Source organism: Rousettus aegyptiacus, unplaced genomic scaffold, assembly GCF_014176215.1.
Source record: "Rousettus aegyptiacus isolate mRouAeg1 unplaced genomic scaffold, mRouAeg1.p scaffold_m13_p_10, whole genome shotgun sequence".
Taxonomy (NCBI): Eukaryota; Metazoa; Chordata; class Mammalia; order Chiroptera; family Pteropodidae; genus Rousettus; species Rousettus aegyptiacus.
This window is the reverse complement of record NW_023416285.1, coordinates 92946105-92964918: the sequence shown is the minus strand read 5'-3', so window position 1 is coordinate 92964918 and position 18814 is coordinate 92946105. Positions and strand designations below refer to the sequence as shown.

The following is an 18814-nucleotide window of genomic DNA, read 5'->3' as shown; positions in this document are numbered from 1 at the left end:
CTTCTTGCTTTAAGGACCGGAAGAGTCCTTGAGCCAAAATAGTTCGGCGGACACTTCCGGTACGGGAGAAGAGAGTTCCGGGAGGGTGCTGGAAGGAGAGCGAGAGACTGACAGAGACGGCGGCGGCAGCTGGAGGATGAAGAAGGAGCATGTGTTGCACTGTCAGTTTTCTGCGTGGTACCCACTGTTCCGAAGCCTTACCATTAAGAGGTAAGACTGGTGGAGCTACGCCGGGGCGATAGGCAGAAGGGAACTGCGATATTTTGGGTGAATCCTAGCTCTGACAGAAAATGCAGGCCTAGGAACGACTGCGTGGGAGCGCCAGGACCGAGAGTTTGACTTCTTCTTGCGGTGTGTCAGGTGGGGAGATAATGAAGTCGATCCACATTTGCTATGCGCCCCGTTGCGTGCCAGGGAGTGTGCTAGGGGAAGTGGAAGGGTGGGAAGGTCGTGGTTCAGAAGAGGTCAGAAGCGGGTGTGTAGTGGGGTAAGCTAGTCTCGACTCGGGAGTTCACCATCTCTGCTTTTAGATTGCCAGAGACGGGAGGCAATCAGGAGAACTGGGTGGTCTGGGCTTGCCACTGGGACTAAGCCCCGGGAGGACTTCATTGCTTTCAGTCACGGTACAGTAAGAACAATGGTAGAGACCCCACCTCAAATTCTGTTGAGAAGCTCCAACATGACACTATATATTAAGCATTAGTTAAGTGTAGTTATATGTTTTTAGGGATAGTAATGTACTGTGAGAGAGAGCCGCCTGGACAAGTCACAAAACAGTATTTGTTTTCTAGTTCTCTAACTTTCAAACAATGAATCCATCTCTCAGTTTGCAGGGCAAGCAGAGGGTGTACTGTTTCATTCTTCACCCGGTCGTTGAAGGGAATGTAGGCAAGGCAGCTGGAAAAATATCCCCAAATGTTCAAAAGCACCCATAACATCTAGAGCAAGATGCGAGAATAGGTTTTCACTCAGTAAGAGGGATAGATCAAAGAACTACATATTCATGAATAGGATTTTCTGTACTTCGTTCACTCCGCCTTATTTAGATATCAACTGTGCCTTCCTTTTCTGTCCTCTTGGAGTAGAGAACGTGAATGCAGAGAGAGAAACTTTTGAAATTCTGAGGGGTTGGAAAAACATAATGAGATTATTCAAAAGACAATTCTTTTCCATCCTCTTATTCATATGTAGAATCTGCTTCCAGTTATCCATGGTGAAATGGAGGTTAGAACACCACAAAGGAAGATAATCTTTGCATTTGAAGATGACCAAAGTCACACCAAAATAAAAGGAAGAGCTTCAACAGCAGCAGTGAACATTACCTCCTAACATAGAAGTTATCTTCCTATATGATATGCCAGTCCTTCATTACCTTGCATAATTGAAATAGGCGTTGGGTCTGAGGTGATGCTAGTTATATTGAGTTGGTATGATATAAGGTATGTTTATGAACTTGTCAGACATTTTCACACTGAGTTCATTTAAAACTGACATTTGCTTTCTGTGCAGGTACCTTTTGTAAGCTCTGGCATAGTTTTTCTTTGCCTTCAGCAATAATTGGTAATGGTTACGAATTGGACTCTGGCATCGGAGCCATCTGCCTGGCTTCGAATTTTGATTCCACTAGCATCTTGAGCAAATTGCTTAATCTCTCTAAGTCCCATCTGGAAAATTGAGAAAATAATAGGATTGTCATGGGTATTAAATGAGATAAAGCATTTAAAATGCTTGCCATTCTGTCTGGCATAAAGTAAACACAAACATGCTGCTTGTTGTTACATTTTGGATTTATTCAAAACTCCATTGAAGCAAAATAATTTTACTTCATTTGAAATGTGTATCATCTAAAGCTAAAAATGAAAAATAAGCCAAGCAGTGGGAGTTTCTGAACAGTGCACCATTAGGCTGTGTTGTCTGAAACCATTTTTACTTTGTGTTCAAACGTTTCAGTCTAGTTAATTCTGTGGTGATATCACTGGAACCTAACATATGGCAGGACACCACTCCACAACCCAGGCCAAGCTGGTGGAGTTGTGTTAACTTTGTCATTGTCAGCTTCGATGCTGAGAGACCATATATCTGATTTTTGACTCAGCATTTTTTGGTATTTATTAATCATGATTCAGAGATGATAATGCAGGTAAGAATAGAAGTACATTTTTTGACAAGTTCTAGAATTTTGACTCAGGCTTAAAAAAAATTAGCTAGAAGACTTTGGGCCATCGACTTTACCTTTCTAAATCTTTTTCTTTCCTCAAACATGACAGACAGTTACATTAATCTTATAAAGGCCTCTCTGCCTCTAAAATTCCATTAGAGTAACTTGTCTCTATATATAGAACTTACCAACTTGATGATGTAAGTACTTTGCCATTTAATTCTTTTACGTCTTCCAGTTAAACCTCATTGGATTCTCGCCTGCACAGTAGATTTCAATGACCGATTTAGACTCCTCTCTAACAGCCTCACTAGCTTTGTATAAAGTGTGCCTGGTAATGACTTGTTACTTGTTCATGGCTTCAGTGTTTCAGGCACAGTTCCTTTTTTTCTCCGAGTTTTGGTAGCACTTGGTACGTTTTGGTACAGCACTTATCATATCGTACTGTGATTTTTTTTTTTCTTTTCTATCTTTTCCCCCTCAAGGCTTTGCATTCTTAATGGAATCACCTTGGTATCCTCCTTGACTTATATAACATAATGCAAAATAACGTCGTGAGGATGACTTTAGAACTGTGACTTGTGGAACTGAGTGACTCATGAGAACTATGGAATCCAACTTGATGTCAGCTAATGATAGCCATAAGAATTATAGAACTTCCAAATAGGAAGACTATGCAAAGAATAGAATTAAACAGTAAACAGATGTTTTGAATCCAGTCAAGGGATGATACAACCTGGAGGGAAAGTAGATTCAAATCAGACTTGAGAACTAGTGAAACTCAAAAACAGTGGACATGGACTCTGAAATCATCGATTTGGGGACTTAGAGATATTATTGACATAAAAGAGGGCTCTCACCATAGTCGGGAAAATCACCCTAGATGTCTAGAAGCTGATATCCCTGCCAACATTTCAGTCTTAGGCCTCTAAAAGAAGGTAAAGTTGACGTTCTCTTGGAAAGTTCATCTTAATTCTTTTGGGATGACATTTTACTTTAGTGGGTGTCTTTAACCCCAGAAGGAACTAGAAATAAATAGAGAGGTGATGATAATTCAAACTTAAGAGTTTTATCTTTTTTTTTCTGGTTCTCTAATATAAACTCAGAAATTTGTCATTTTGAGGATAATTAGCATACACAAAAACATTAGCCTTGTGGTTCCAATTTAAATTGGGTAATTGGTTTAGAATTGTGATATATTAAAACGTGTAAGAAAAAATTTTCACGTTTTTAAATAGCTTTGGAATGTTTGCAAGAACCTTGGATTCACTATACTTACAGGTTAATTGCTGGCTTCATAAGAGTTAAATAATTGGGAAGGCTTATTTGTAACTGACATATTTAAAAAGAAAATCGAATGGATTATTTTTATAATAGAATTAAAACTTTTAAAGAAACTTTTAAGTTTCAAAGGGTCACTTGAAATTGGTTAAAATTTAGCAGATTTACAAATGTAATAAAATATAAAATGTAGTAGTTGAACTTTTTTAAAAGCATGAAGAACTAGGCTTTTGACTGTGAATTTATAACTTTGAGAAATCAGATATTATTTTTTAAAGCCAAAGTAGCCCGTGAACAATCTTTTCTGTGTACATAAACCACTGTAATGTGCCAAGAAACTTATTTAATAAATTAACGAAGCATATGTATAAGTCAGCAATGTTCTTTTGACTCAGTGAAAGCAGGCCGTAACATTTTCACTTAAAAAAATATACTCCTCAAGATCAAAATAACATTATTACCTTTAGGTATTGGTGGCAGGGTTTTTCGATGATTTTCTGTTACTGAGTACAAAAGAAATTATCCCGTGAGTTTTAAGTGACTTCACCTATGGCTTTGCTGTCCCTTAATTATGATGATCTGAAACAAATTAAAGTATGGTGGTTAAGGAGCTTTATGGTGGTCAATTAAGTATAATGCCACCAAAACGTCCACACAGCATGAATTCTGCAGTGTACGTGCTCGTTGCCAACCAAAGAATGGTTTCCAGAACCTTGAGTCTACTTCTGCCCTCGTAGAAGGTGGCCAGGTGCTGTTAATCTTCTGATTTGTTTGCTGCATTTCCTGTGCTGCTGCAAATGTCTGCTGGTCTCTGATTTCCTAAAGGCTCATAACCCTGTACTCAGAATTCTTTTGGATTTGTTGCTTTCATACTGTGATTTCAGTCTGCTTCTTTGGATTTGGCTGACCTCTATTTCTTTACCACAGAAACAACTGTGGTAATTTTGTGAACCTAATTTAATTTACTGTGATATTTATTCATGTTATTTTATTTTATAGTCTGCCGCCACCAAATGTACATCATTAACATTTCCCACTTCATATTTAAATAAGCTTTAGCCTAAAAAAATGTTCAGCCCGATGAACAAGTAAATCAAAAATTAATGGAGTTTGGAATTTTTTTCTCTCTACTTGTGCTTGGTCTTTTAAAATATGCCTTTTTTTTTTTTTTTAGTGTCATTCTTCCACTTCCTCAGAATGTGAAGGATTATTTACTCGATGATGGAACTCTGGTGGTTTCAGGAAGGTAAAGTAGATCAGAAAAAAAAAATTTTGACTATATCATGAAGAAATGTACTGATTAAATCTCAACCATTGCCATGTAAAATAAGTACATTAGCGTTGGCACCATCCTCTTTTTTTTCCTAGCTGAGATTGTGTGCTGATCTTTTCAGATATTCCTTGTCAATGCCTCATTAATAAGATTTTCAAAATTTTGAGTACTTCCTCCTCTAATAAATACTAGTTAGGAAATTGAGCAATTCCTTTCATCTCTGCCTTTAGAAACGGAGAGGGGAAAGGGGCACAGTGGGGGTGGGGAAGAGGGCATGTCATGGCCCTTCGAGATCTTTCGGTGTTTAAGATAAAAATTCACAGTCCATTGCGAACACATTAAATCCCTCAGCGTTTTGTTCCCCGCAGTTGGCCCACCATGGCCCCACTTCCACCTTCGCTGTTCGCGTAGTTCCTCTCTTTGAAGATGGAAGAAGTTATCATGCTTTAGTCTTTTTAGTGCAAGCTTGAAAGTTTAAGAGTCATAGAATTTAGTGACGTTCCTGTTTGTTCATTCAGGTCTCCCTTCAGAAGTCATGTTATCTTACTGCTCATCCCTCATCATCCCTTCTAAAATAGCCCAATGCTTACCCTTGCTGGGACATCACTTTTTTTTTTTTTTTAATAGAATTATAAATTGGAAATAACTTTTCCTTAGAATTATTAAAAAAAATTTGTTGTCTTTATGGTAAAATAACTACACATAACAGAAAATGTATCACATTAACTGTTTCTAAGTATACAGTTCATTGGTATTAAGTACATTTATAATGTTCTGCAACCACCACCACTGCCATCCATCTCCAGAACTTTTTCATCCTGTAAAACTGATAACTCTCTGTGCCTCAGTTTTCTTTTCTGTCAGTGGGGTGACTGATATCGTAGAACTAACCTTGTAGGACCATGGCAGGGATAAAAAGAGATCATGTATAATATGTTTAGCCCAATGCCTAGTATATTATATGCTCCCAAGAAATACCAGCTTCTCTCATCATCATGAATCTAAGTCTGAAAATTAAACACATCGGTAACATATAAGTGAAAGTCGTGATAAGTGCTACAAAGGAAGCGGGGAGGCCACTCGCATAGTAAATTACTGGGGGTGGAGGTGGGGCTGAGGATTGAAGGGGGGTTAGGGAGTACCCTGAAGAAGTAACTTACGAGCTTCCGAGATGTGAAGTTTGGATGTAGGGTAGTCAGTTGAAGGGTGGAGGGAAGAATCTCCCAGGCTGAGGGAGCAGCATTAAGCAGGGTTCTGAGGCATAGAAGATCTTGACATGCATGAAGCCAAGAGAGGGTCACGTGGTTGGAGCATGGTAACGCTGAGTGGTGCGAGGCTTGATGACGTGGGAGAAACGGTTAGGGTTCAGCTTGCGGGGGTAGGGTGGTAGTCATGTTTAAGATCCTAGACCTTATTCTGTGGTCAGTAGGTATGTACCGAAGGGCTCTGAGCAAGAGAGTGACTTCAGCAGATTTCAGTCTGTGAACAGTGACTGGTTACTGTGTGGGAACTGAAGACTGGTTAGGAGGGTGTTACGCTGGACCAGTGAGAACTGATAGCGGCTTGCCCCAGGATGGCGACTCTGGCGGCGGGACAAGTAAATGAATTTGAGGTGTCTCAGATGTTGTCCGTAAGGCACAGGGGCACTTAGTATCTGAACGTCCCCATGGGGGTGGAGGAGGATTAGGTGCTCGGGGTGCAAGTTGAAAACTGGGTGAGTCTTACTGCTCTTATGGACTTCACACAGCCCCCCTGTTCAGAGCCCACAGCTTCGGGCCCAGGGCTCCAGGTCCTAGCCGTTGCTCACTAGGTCACCCCCTCATTGGCTTTCTGTTTTCCAAACTTTGGTTGGCATCTTCTACGGTTGTCTCCTTTTGGGTCCTCTTTCTTCTCCTTGGGATCTTTCCTGTCCTTTTAGTGGAGTTTCAAGAGGGAATGTAGGAATCGATAAATATCTGTGGCTAACCAGAGGCCTCATTTCTCACCTCTTGTAATTTCTTGGTATGGAGCCTGTGCTGCCTCTTGTTCTGATGATTAATCGTCTCAGCCACTGAGGGAGTTCATCCCAGGTACTTGGGTGTGGAGGAGAGGCGAGTACAGTATCATCCCTTCGAGTTCTTTCAGCCTTTGCTTCCCTCGGAAAATAGAGACTGGCTGCTCATGACCCTTCCCAACACGTGCTCCACGCACTGGCTTCCTCAAAGAGCGTGCGTCTGAGTATGTCTCCCCTCTCTCCCCCACAGCTCTCTGTGGCGCCAGTCCGGATCCAGGCAGTCCCGGACACCAGCCCACGCTCTGTTTTCACTGCACAAACAAACGAGTCTTGGTCTGCCCCTCGGGGCGCTCCGTCAGCCTCGGAGAACAGCTCCACACACAGTTGCCTCTGGTGTCGTCTTTCATCCGGTTTGATCTTGCTCGTCCTTGGCAGCACTTTTTCATTCACTGGATTCAGAATCGTGCATGATTCTTCATGTCAGCAGAGGTGGAGTTTGAGTTTTGCCTTCCTTGTTTCTAGTGATTTCATAGAAGAGAACAAAGTTTTTATTCTGCCATCTCTTATTGTCCGCATACTCTCATTAATTTCATATTGGTTTTTAATAGTTTCTGTCTCAAAAAGTGAACTTTTCCTAATATCACCCTCTAGTTCTAAGGCAATTTTTCAAAACCCGAGCATACCTGAAATTGACTGCATGGTACTAAAGTCTTTTTTTTTTGCTTTATGTTCTTCTAGGGATGATCCACCACCACGTGCTCAGCCAGACAGTGATGATGAGGCAGAAGAAATACAGGTTGGTTCAAAATGAAACACTGTGTTCTGTAATCTCCAAAATAGTTCCGACATTTAGATCTTAGCATATATTCAATCAAGTGAGAAATCACGTGAAAATTCTCACTTCGACGTGTAGTTTCCATATACTTTGTATTCAGGAGGAGATGTCACTTGTTTATGTGTCATTTTTAGGTGGAGCACTGCTTTTTTGGAAGTCTGGCACATTATCTACATTTAACGCTTTGTTTCTGCCCTTTTCTCCATGCAGTGGTCAGATGACGAGAACACGGCCACCCTTACGGTAAGAGCAGAGGGCCAGCACGGGGACAGCCTCTCACTGTTGCACCGGGGGCTCAGAGTTTCGGTGCATATGTCTCTAAATTCCCATTTACTCACCGTTTCAAATACTGTTTTCTGTTTTGGCTGTTTCTGTTATTTTGACAAAAAAAAACTTGTATCATTGCTTACAGGCAAACATGGCCGCCCTTTTTTTCCTTTTGATTACAAAGGAAATATTTTAAGTGCATAACCGATGCTTTGACTTGTTTCTCTTAAGCTCTGAAAAAAGAGATTTAGCCCAATAGTCAGACTCTGAGGTTCCCAGATTTTTGGAACCTAAATTAAAGTGAAAATCCATATTCACTTATTCAGTTATATTTAAATGGTATAAAAATTACAGTGTCTTTCAAATGACAGTAAAGAAGTTTTTGATTTTAATCAATAGTTTATATAAAAATGTGAAAGTTGATTACACATATTGCAGTCTTTCAGCTGTTGTCAAAATTAACTTAAAATATATTTTAATAACATTTTTAAAGGAATTAGTGAAGTAAAAATGCATTTCTAAAAATAGATAAGTGAGATAATAGAGAAGAGCTTTTTAAAGTTCTCTGCAAGTGAACTCTGTTCACTGATATCTAGAGGCAGTGACATAGAACATTATGGTAGCAGTGAGCATTCCTAGTTCCCCAGCCTTGGTTTCTAAGTATCATTCTCCATGAAAAGGAATCTAAACTACTTGGAGAAACTCAAGACTGGAGGTGGGGAAGTAAAAATGAGCCTGAAACAACTTGTGTGTCAGAAAGTAAGCAGATAATCTGAGAATAATGAGCATATGACAAAAAGGAACCCAAAGCCAGCTCGAATAGGTTCCTACTGGCCAACTATTTGAGCATCATAACAACGAAAGTGATGGGGTATAATCATTGGCTAAAGATAGACTCCAGGAACCCGTTCTGACATAAATAAATGATTAAATTAAATAAATGGAGCAGAAAAGAGACCAGCTAATAAATGTAGAAAAAATAATAGAATTAGAAATCACCATTCGGCAGCTGTCATAGTAAGAGTTGATGGAATAGATTTCGGAACTAGTGGATGAATATTTGATGAGAAAGAGGGTACTTGCGTATTCTCAAGGCATCTCCACCCAAGTTATTTATTAGTTACAAAGGAAAAAAACAGTAATTTTACAGTGGAAAGACCTGGCAGCCCAGTGATCAAAGTTAACTTCGTTAGGATGGACTGACCTACACCGTGTGCTTCCTGGTGTCATGCACCAGGCAGGACACAGTACCTGCCAAAAGTGCCTAATCTGGACGAGAAAACATCCAACCAACTCAGTGTTTTTGAAATCGTAGAGTAACTGCCCTGTATGCTTCAAAAAATATTAAGGTCGTGAAAGATGCATTACGACAGAGAGCAGTAATGTTAAAATTTTAAAATGTATTTAATGACAGACACGTATCCTAAGTATAAAATCTTGATCGTAGAAGGATATGCCTTGTGGTCATGGTGGTTGCCTGTAGGGAGAAGGAAGGCTTAGGGAGAGAGCAAGGAGGTAAAGAGCTTCATTTGTAGTGTACTGATTTTTCCCTTAAGAAACTTAAGGGTCTGGATCAAATATGCCAAATTGAGTGTTTGGATCCAGGAACACAGGTTTATATTTTTTGTATATTTAAAATATTTTATGATTTAAAAAATTTTTAAAAAAACTTTCTGAGTGGATGTGGTACAGGCGTGTATTGGTTGCTAAAGTTGGACAGATAGAAGAGTCCAGATCACAAAAGGTGCATGGATGTGATTAAAGTGTGGATTTTATCCCACTTGGAATGAAACCTTTTCCTAGTCAACTGAGGTGTTATACAAATTTAAATTTCAGTAGTTGAGCTACAACCTTAAAGAGTTCCTGTTAAATTCGTTACACGGTAATGTTCAGAAACAGATAGAATCACGAATCCATATAAATATGAAACTCCTAAACACATGTCAAAGGTTTTATTTAACTCATGAGGAAACCAGGTAGTTGTTATAATGTTCAAAGAGAATCCAAAGAACAGACAGATGTAGATTAGGAATATTGAAAAGAATATACAAGTGAGGCAGAACAGATTTTTCCTTCCTTGAGGGTAGAAGAGGAGACAGCTAGATTCCTATCAAGATAGAATTTTTGCATACTTTTCATTGTTATTGTGTATCTGCAGTCTACCAAGTTGTAAAACAGCTCACAGACGTAGCTGGAAGCAGGTAACCCAGTAGGGAGGGCTATCTGGAGACAATACATAGTCTTCCACGGAAGCACAAATTTTTCTTTAGAATTCATAAACTTTTTATTATTTCAGTTGGTTTTAGGCCTATGCATTCAGTAACATTTCTGAGGCGGCTGTGCAAGTTGGGGCGGCCTGAGCTGCATGTTCTGTGGCGAGATGTTTCAAAGCCTCATAAAAAATGTTTGGGTCCCCATGAAGTCCTACTACACCCAGGTTTACCAGGAGATCTGGGTAGGCATGGGCTTGATGAGCTTCATCATTTAGAGAATCAGGAGTGCTGATAAAAGAATTAAAGCCTTGAAAAGATCAAGCTGTGCACCTGCCCATGGCCATCATTAGCCAGCTCTGTGCGGTGTGCGCGTCAGTGTGGAACATCAGACCACCTATACAGTTTACAACCTCTGATAGATGGGACCATGGAATGTCGCTGTGTACTTACAGAAGTTCTGTGTCATTTGTAGCATGAATAAATATACCTGTAAAACAAAAAAATTGGTTTTAGGATCCTTGTGACAGAATTTTTTAAAGTCGATTAATGAGGATTTAGGGAATCGCCTCTTTCAAAAAGTAATACATAAATTTAACGCAGTCCTTATATGTGAAGTTTCAAGGGCTAGGAAAATTGTTTTATCTTTGATGATTGAATCTCTTTGTATTTTAAAATTTGTGTAACTCTGCTGTTGATTGAAACTAATGCTAATGCAGATCTTAGGTAAGGGTTTTTCTGGATAGATCTCTGGGGGAGCCAGATCAGCACCTTCAAGGGATTATAAGGAAATTATTGGCTTAGCATAAATCATAATTCCTTTTGATGGGGAGAGGCGAATGGAAAGTAAAGGGCTCATGGCTATTGTTTTGAAAGCCTTCAAATTGCTGGAGTTTAATTTCATGTGTCTAAACTGAAGAAGTCAAACGTAAGGTAGATACAGGCTGTCAGATAACTAAAAGACACTACTAACCAGTCTAGAGGTCACGTACATCTGTAGAAGGAAAGGTCATTAGCCTGCCCTTGATCTCTCCCATCTTTACTCACTTGCCTATTCCTTAAAGCTTCTAAATTTACATATTTTGGGTTTTTTTTACCGGACTCTTGTCATAGTTTTCTCTCTGGTATAACTGGGTTAGACCTTGAGGATCAGCATAAGTGATTTGATTTATTTTTGTAGTGTAATTAGTTCTAGACCTCATCTAACTTTCCCCCACTGTGGAAGAACTTGTCATCACTGGACTTTTTTCAGAACTTGCAGCTGCCCAGCAGGGGGCAGCAAATACAAAGGCTCCACTTGACATCTTTTCCTCGGTTCTCTTTTCTACTTTATGTCTGTGTGCCCCTTTCATAGACAGGCTTGAGGCAGAGCACAATATTAATCACGTTTACATTTCCTCAAAACTGTATTTCTGTTTACTTCCTGGTTGAAACAACACTTAGAATGTTTGGTTACTTGCTTATATAAAATACGCGTTTTAACATCAACTGAAAAGGAAAGCACAGTTAAACTTCACCAAGGTCCTATTTTTGAATTTTGTTTATTATTAAAACTTGTCTGGAAATAGCAGTGTTTAGATACAGTTAACCACATAATTTATTTCTCATTCTCATGAAGCCTTTTGGGGATATGGCCAAGATTCTTTTCCTGTAAATGGAAAGTCTTCTGGGCCTTTCAATGTGAGATGTTATTTCTGAGAGTTGGAATATATGTACAGGTGCAATTCCAACTGTCTCTTTTCACTTAAGAAGTAAATACTGGTTTTATGTAGGTGTTAAGAAAACCATTCATTCCTTCTTCACATCCCTAGATTCCTCGCGACGTCTGTCTCTTTAGTTGAGTGGGATTTAATTGTTTTTGAAAGTGGCATTTAGGCACTTTTCTCCATTTCTGGTAACTGTTATTTAATCATTGATTTTATTTAGCTGGGTTCAGAATTCTGATAGTAATTTGTATTCTAAATTATTTTTAACATCCTAAATAGTTTAACCTTGAGATTTTGATCTTGTTTTCTATATTCGTTGTGGTGATACTGACTTGCTCAATTAACAACTTCTCTCTCTTTAGGCACCAGAATTTCCTGAGTTCACCACCAAAGTCCAAGAAGCTATCGACTCCCTGGGGGGCAGTGTATTTCCTAAGCTTAACTGGAGTGCGCCAAGGGTAGGCCATCAGTATACCTCTCATTGTTCAGATACTCTTTGCCTTGCTATTCATTTCATTTTATATCCCCACAGAGGGTCTAATTATATTCTTAATTCTAGGGAATATACTGTGAAATTTATTTTTATTTTCTGATTTCGCAGTATACTTTCCTGGCCCTATAAAATATTATAAATTTTGCCAAAAGACAGTTTCAACCTCTTGTGGTACTGATCATGCTAGAACTCTGAGGAAATCCATGTGTCATCCTTTTCAAAATTTCAGCTGTTCAGTTTAACAAATTTTTCCTTATTAAAAAGTAATAAAAATTAAAATGGTCACAGGGTGTAGAAATAGAGCAGTTTGAGAAATCAGGTGATACTTTCTTTGGGTTTTATTTTAACATTGCATCAGCAAGATTTTTTTACATTAAAATCTGAAAAAATGTCCTATTTCTGCTCCAATAAAAACAGTATTGTCAGCAAAGCTCATTGCAAAAATCAAAAACTTGTTTTCATTTTAAAAGATCATCTCATGTGCTTTTCTTATTCTAAAATGAATCACAAATTGTAATTAATCTAATTTTAATTTTTACTTATTAAAATTAGTCGCATGTGTACATAGTTAAGTTTTCAAAAGAGCTGGATGGAAGCTTGCTGCAAAAGTCAGCAGGTCATGACACATTTCACTTCATCATTTCCCACTCCTCAGAGGCTTTCAGATATTTTAGTACATTCTTTTGTTACTCTTCAGTTTTAGGTATTATTGACTTCTTACTCAACTCTATTTCATCTTATGTTTTCACTACTTTTAATTCTACTAGTGTCATTATAGTAATATACTTTTTGATTAGTGTTTAGTATTTCTGATATTTTATTATGCAAACACTGTGTGCTTATCTGACATATATTATACTATGGTTACTTATGTTTTCTTAGTCAACATTTTGTTTTTCCTGCAGTTAATAATTGTTTATTCAGTTGCATGGTTTTCTTGTATATACTGTTGTTTCTGTGGAGTTAAATCTGTGTGTTCAAGATACCATCTTTATTGAGAATTTTATCATCTTTTTAATAAAGGAGTTACTCTAAAGAAGCTATTGAAACTCGGTTTTAGTTTATATATGAGTAGTAATTTGAATCATCTCTTACTACTGAACTGATTGATGCTTCCCACTTAAGATGGGTAGATTCTTTATGGTTTTAAGTTATTCATTGATTCATTTACTTTTTATTTATCGAGTACCTACTATGTGCCAATGCTTTCTTCTGCGTAGTGTAGATAATTGGATAGGTTTTTTTTTTTTTTACAGTCATTAGGTTTTTTTTTTTTCTCAAAATTATATTACTGTTCTGCGTCTGATCTGTGAGAGAAGTATGTTTTTTAAATAACTTATGTTATCATTTTTAGGGCTGTTCCACTGAGTTTTGCACTTACCGTGCCTGTTATTCTTCCCTTTTTTTGGTTCATATGTATGAAACATTCACTGTTTAAGTGGTGGTTCAGAATATCTCACCTCCTCTCTCCCAGATTTGATAGACATGGGTCCTAACTGTTCCAGTCATCACACTTCAGGTGTCCCAGCTGTCACTGCTTAGAAACAGGAATAAGGGAAAGGATCTCCTTTTCCCTAGAGAGTAGCCGATCAGGCTGTTTCTTTACGTCTTTATTTCTAGCTGGAGTGTCAGCATTTCTGACACCTCTTTCGTCATCAGTAAGAAAAACGTAGGGAAGTGTTTGGCTTGAGCCGAGAGGTGAGGACGTTAACGCCTCAGTGTTGTTTATACCTGAGTGTCAGCACGCAACAGTGATGCTGCTCATTGCTTAGGAGTGTAATTTGACATTTGATAGAATAGCTAAAATTCTTGCCTAATTTTTTCTTAAAATGCGTTATCGATTGTGTATATAGGCCCGAGCTTCATTCACGGCAACTAACTTGGAATATATACTAAGCAGCCTATGTTTTATTATTTAGGATGCGTACTGGATAGCGATGAATAGTTCTCTGAAGTGTAGAACCCTCAGTGACATCTTTCTACTGTTCAAGAGTTCGGATTTCATCACCCGTGATTTCACTCAGCCGTGAGTACATCTCCTTCTCTCAAGTCAGTGGTTTCCATCCTAGTGAGAGTTTTTCTACCGGTGAAATTCTGTTAGTTCTAGAACTATTGTAAATCATGCAACAAGTTTATTTCATATTCTCAAAGGGCATATTAAAGCAAACCTTTCTTTTCCTTTTACAATAAATGCTATACAATTACTATCTTCCCAATAAATATTTTGGTAACTTTCTTCTTATTGTAAAACCAGTATATGGCTATCATAGAAAAACAAAATTAGGAACTGTAGGTAAACAAAAACAGAAAATGTAAAAGTACCCAGGATCTCACCAGAGTCGGTTTTATATACTTCTGTGCATAGATATAACACAGATATACCTATCTCTAACTATACTCCAATTTTTAAAACAAAAACAAGATGATATAGTTTATATTGTTCAGTAGGCTGCTTTTGCACTTATCAGCATATAGCAAACATCCTTATGTTGTTAAATACTTAAATGCATCATTATTTTAAATTACCTTAATAGTATTTCACTGAATAGTGATAGCATAATTTGTTTGACCAGTCCTCTATTCTTATTCACAGTTCTGCAGTGAATATCCTTGAGCTAAATCTTTGTGCACTTTCCTAATTTTTCCTTAGGATAAATTTCTGGAAGTGGAATTGATGTTTTTCTTTCTTTGCCAATTACTCTATAGCTACAGGCCTTGACTCTGCAGTCTTCATCATATGCAGAGAACACTTGCACTGTTGAGCTATGGGTGATCTCTTTATGCTTTTCTTCTAGATTTCTCATCCTACCCCATCTTAAATAAACCACTTATCTCAGTTAAAGCAGCCTTTAAACTGACCTCTACAATAAAACATACAAAATCAAAGAACTAAGGAGGTAAACAGGGATGAGAATATTGCATATACATGCCACTCCTTCCCCATTCATCCAGTTTAGTCTGCCCTGACCAGTCACCCTTTGCGGCCTCCAATCTTTTTTTGAAGAGGAGCCTGGCAGAAAAAAATAAATTCACTCCATGTCAGTCGTGCATCAGCTCTCTTGCATCTGAGTTCTGCAGCTTGGGCATTTGGTTTAAGTATTATAGTAATTAAAGAAAATGAAGTTAAGCAATAATTAAGGAGTGTGGTTGTACTGAAAGTTTATTGGAGAAGGATTTTACCTGAGTTGATATTTCTGGTTCATTTACTGACACAAGCTTCATATTTTGACATTTGGTTGTCAACCTTTTATGGGTGTGTTGGCACAGGTGTTAATTAGGTGTTTGGTAGCCCTTGTTTTAGTGATAATGCAGTAGCGTTTTCATTCTAAGAGAAACCTAGTTAGAGGAAGTTGTGACTCTTTTTTTTCCCCATTATAAAGCATTCTGACATCTATTACTTTAAAGAGGCCTTGACATATATTAAAAACACTCTGTCCCTGTTAATTCAAAAACACTCTGTACCTGTTAATTCTTCAGATACGGATTTTTATGTACCTTTGATATCGGTTGCAGTGAGACTATGAGGACATCTTTTCCTTTCCAAAAATAATTAAAAATCTTGTTTAATTCTCTGTGGTTGATGGTTTTCTAAATCATCTTTTCAGTTTAGATATCTTCTGCCTCCTCTTAACCTACCTTTCCCTCTTTGTCACACATGAATTTAACCACGATTGTAGTGGGAGATAAAAATACCAGTCCGTGGTTTTACATTTTGTTATTTTTGACTTTTATGTAACAAGGAATTTAAATCAGCTAGTGAATTGGAGGCCTCGGATTAAGAGCGTTTACCACCAAATGCCGCCCTCCCCCTCGTGTGAGCACCTGGGGGTTGGCAGAAGCCGACACCGGCACCCAGCTTTCGGCCAGGCCGCACTGCTGTGTCATCCTTTTCTGGAAATGTTTGGCACTGTTCAGCTGTTTAATAGTTAATAAGTCCAGTTACTACTTAAAAATCCTTACTGATAGAACCTGTAATGAAAGATGAACTTTTATCACAGAGGCCTTTCAGGACCCTTTAAAGATTAAATTGAAAGTATAATTCTTTAAATTGGACAGAATCATATCAGTGTTTTAATCTGACTCTTACCTTCTGTCAGTTAGAAAATTGAAGTCTAAATCTGTTCAGTATCTTGTTGCCATAAGCTGGTGAGTAGAAACAAAACCATAATATAATTTCAGTAACATCATTCTAAATGTTCTGTGTATTTTCACTTTAATAAAGTTATAAATTCCTCCTTTTCTAAATGTTTCAAATGAAAATATCAGAATAAAATATTGTAGAATATTATAATATATAATTATATGTGATTTGCATGAAATTATGTAATATGAAAGTGAGATTATATTGTTTATACTATTTTGGAGCTTGCCTTGAAAAAAGGAAGATTTTATAATCAGGATTGCAAATTAACAGGAGACCAATCAAAGGTTACACATACATGGTTTTAAAGAATATTATTATTTAACAAGGAGTCTACAGATGGGGTATTTCTAGGGTTAATTCAGCATCTTGTCTGGTTACGGGGGATCCAGGCTCTTTCAGTCTTTTCCTGCCGTAGTCCTTGGCTATATTCATTTGGTGTTTGGTGTTTGGGTTTGTCACCTAATGGGTACAAAATTGCTGCTACCGTTTCAGGTATCACATGAAGGCATGATACGTCTGAATCAAAAATAGGAGGGGTGGGTATACATCCTCTCAGTCTCCTCTGTCTGTGAACAAGTAAAGCATTCTGGAAGATTCCTAGGAGACTTCCTCTCAGGCCCATTTGTCACACAGGTACTCAGCTTAATCCAGGAGCTGGCAGAGGGAACAGAAATGCCGCGATTGGTTTAGACCAGGGGCTCTTAAACTTTAGCGCACATCAGAATCGTCTGGGGAACTTGATAAAACACAGATTACTGTTTCCACCCCTAGAGTTTCTGATTCAGGAGTGGGGCCCACGAATATAATTTCCAGCATGTTCCCTGGTGATCCTGATGCTGCCGGTCCAGGCCCTTGCCTTGAGATCAGTCCACACGTGCATCCCTGGGAGTAAGGAGGGACCTCAGAACAAAGGTGCTTGATTGAACAGTCACAGTTCGGTTAGCAAGGAGACAGGTTGGGCATAGCTAGAGGGTAGACCATCAGTACTGTCTGTCACCATTGTAATTTGATACAGAATATTAAGTACTCTTATCCCCCCGCCCCCAGCCTGTTCCTCAGATGGTTACTGTATATAAGCTTTAAAAAGTGGAAGTTGAAATAAGACACATTTAATATAATGTGGCTACATTATACTTGCTGAGTGAATTATTTGCCCAGATATAAACATTGTACGTGATTAGACTTGTTGACTCACAAGGCTGCTTTCATTAATTACTTCATTAAGTATCACTTTAGTAGGCCAAGGCAAGAAAAAAATCTGGTAGTCACTTGGCATTTAGAAGAAAGGGCTGAGTTAGTGAAAAATTAATCCATTATTTCTGTGAGAGAAAGAGATAGATTTGACTAGAGGTCAGCAAATTTCACTTGTCTTAGTAATTTAAACTCAGCTATGTTCAGCATAATTTTTATACATTTTTTTCCCCTCTCAAACTTAGATATTAATCCTAAAATTCAGCAGCAGTTTCAAGAGTCAAATTTTCTATGGAAGTTGGACTTAACCTTTACCTTGTGATTTTTAAGGCCCATTTATTTAGATGGCAATTTTTCTGCTTTATGTTTTAACGTAAGATAGTATATTTTATCTCTTTTTGAAGAAAAATTCTATGAAAATTAGAATGAGCACACTTAACCACCCTTAATTCATTATCATTTTCCTTTTATTTATTTTTTCTGCCACCAGTGAAATCTAAAGAAACGGAATCTATGTTCCAGAACTCTTATCTTGGTTCCTGGTGAGCCAGAAAAGCTGTACTACCAGAACTTTGATGCTTAATTTTCCCCCGGCTCTGTATTTTTCTTCATTTTCTGTTCATGATTTAAAATTTTTTTCTTATACTTAGGAGTGATTTAATGTGAGGTATAATGTTGTAACCTTCCAGCTTTTTTGAAAAGCTTATCAGTGAGGATTGTGCCCTAGTAAATACCTAGGGCAGTATGCCACTTTAAAGCATTCATGATTTTCTTTTCTGCCACTTTATATAAAGCTTTAATGATCACGTTTTCTCATTACTGATAAAAATTGTGGTCTCAGTCAATGGATTTAGGTAATCCCTAAACTGTCTAGAGTAAATTCACATACATATTATTCTCAAAATATACTAATACTGTGATTCTCTCCCCCTCACTCCTCCCCAAAGTAGAGACAGAACTATAGCATCTGAGTGGATAATACTGTAAACCTTACCACCAGTGCTCGAATCTCACACCTTACCCCAACAAATTGGATTCGTCTTCAACTTACATGTTTTTCACTAGAGCCCTCTTGTTTCAGCCTCCGTCCAGCATTTTCTTGCACAGCATTTCTTAGTTTTAGCACAGCTCATCACAGCGCATTTGGTTCATGTTCCCCTAGTTCCACACACGTGCATCCTTATAGTTGGATGTGTTACATTTCTTCTCCTTTGATGGGTGAGATATTTGGAACAGCATGATGAAAACTGTCGATCATAGTTT

At 38.0% G+C, this 18814-nt stretch overlaps 1 protein-coding gene and 1 pseudogene across 1 annotated transcript in view; both read left to right on the top strand.

The window, feature by feature from the left end:
• The first annotated feature begins 3 nt into the window (after positions 1-3).
• The window catches only part of CDC123 (cell division cycle 123), a 44321-nt gene continuing 25510 nt past the window's right edge, over positions 4-18814 (top strand). The window contains exons 1-6 of the mRNA XM_016134442.2: positions 4-210; positions 4614-4685; positions 7444-7501; positions 7751-7783; positions 12086-12181; positions 14136-14242. Of these exons, the coding sequence (XP_015989928.2) occupies positions 137-210; positions 4614-4685; positions 7444-7501; positions 7751-7783; positions 12086-12181; positions 14136-14242 (440 nt within the window). The 5' untranslated portion in view covers positions 4-136. The remainder of the gene's footprint in view (positions 211-4613; positions 4686-7443; positions 7502-7750; positions 7784-12085; positions 12182-14135; positions 14243-18814) is intronic.
• LOC107504858 lies at positions 7790-12079 on the top strand (annotated as a pseudogene).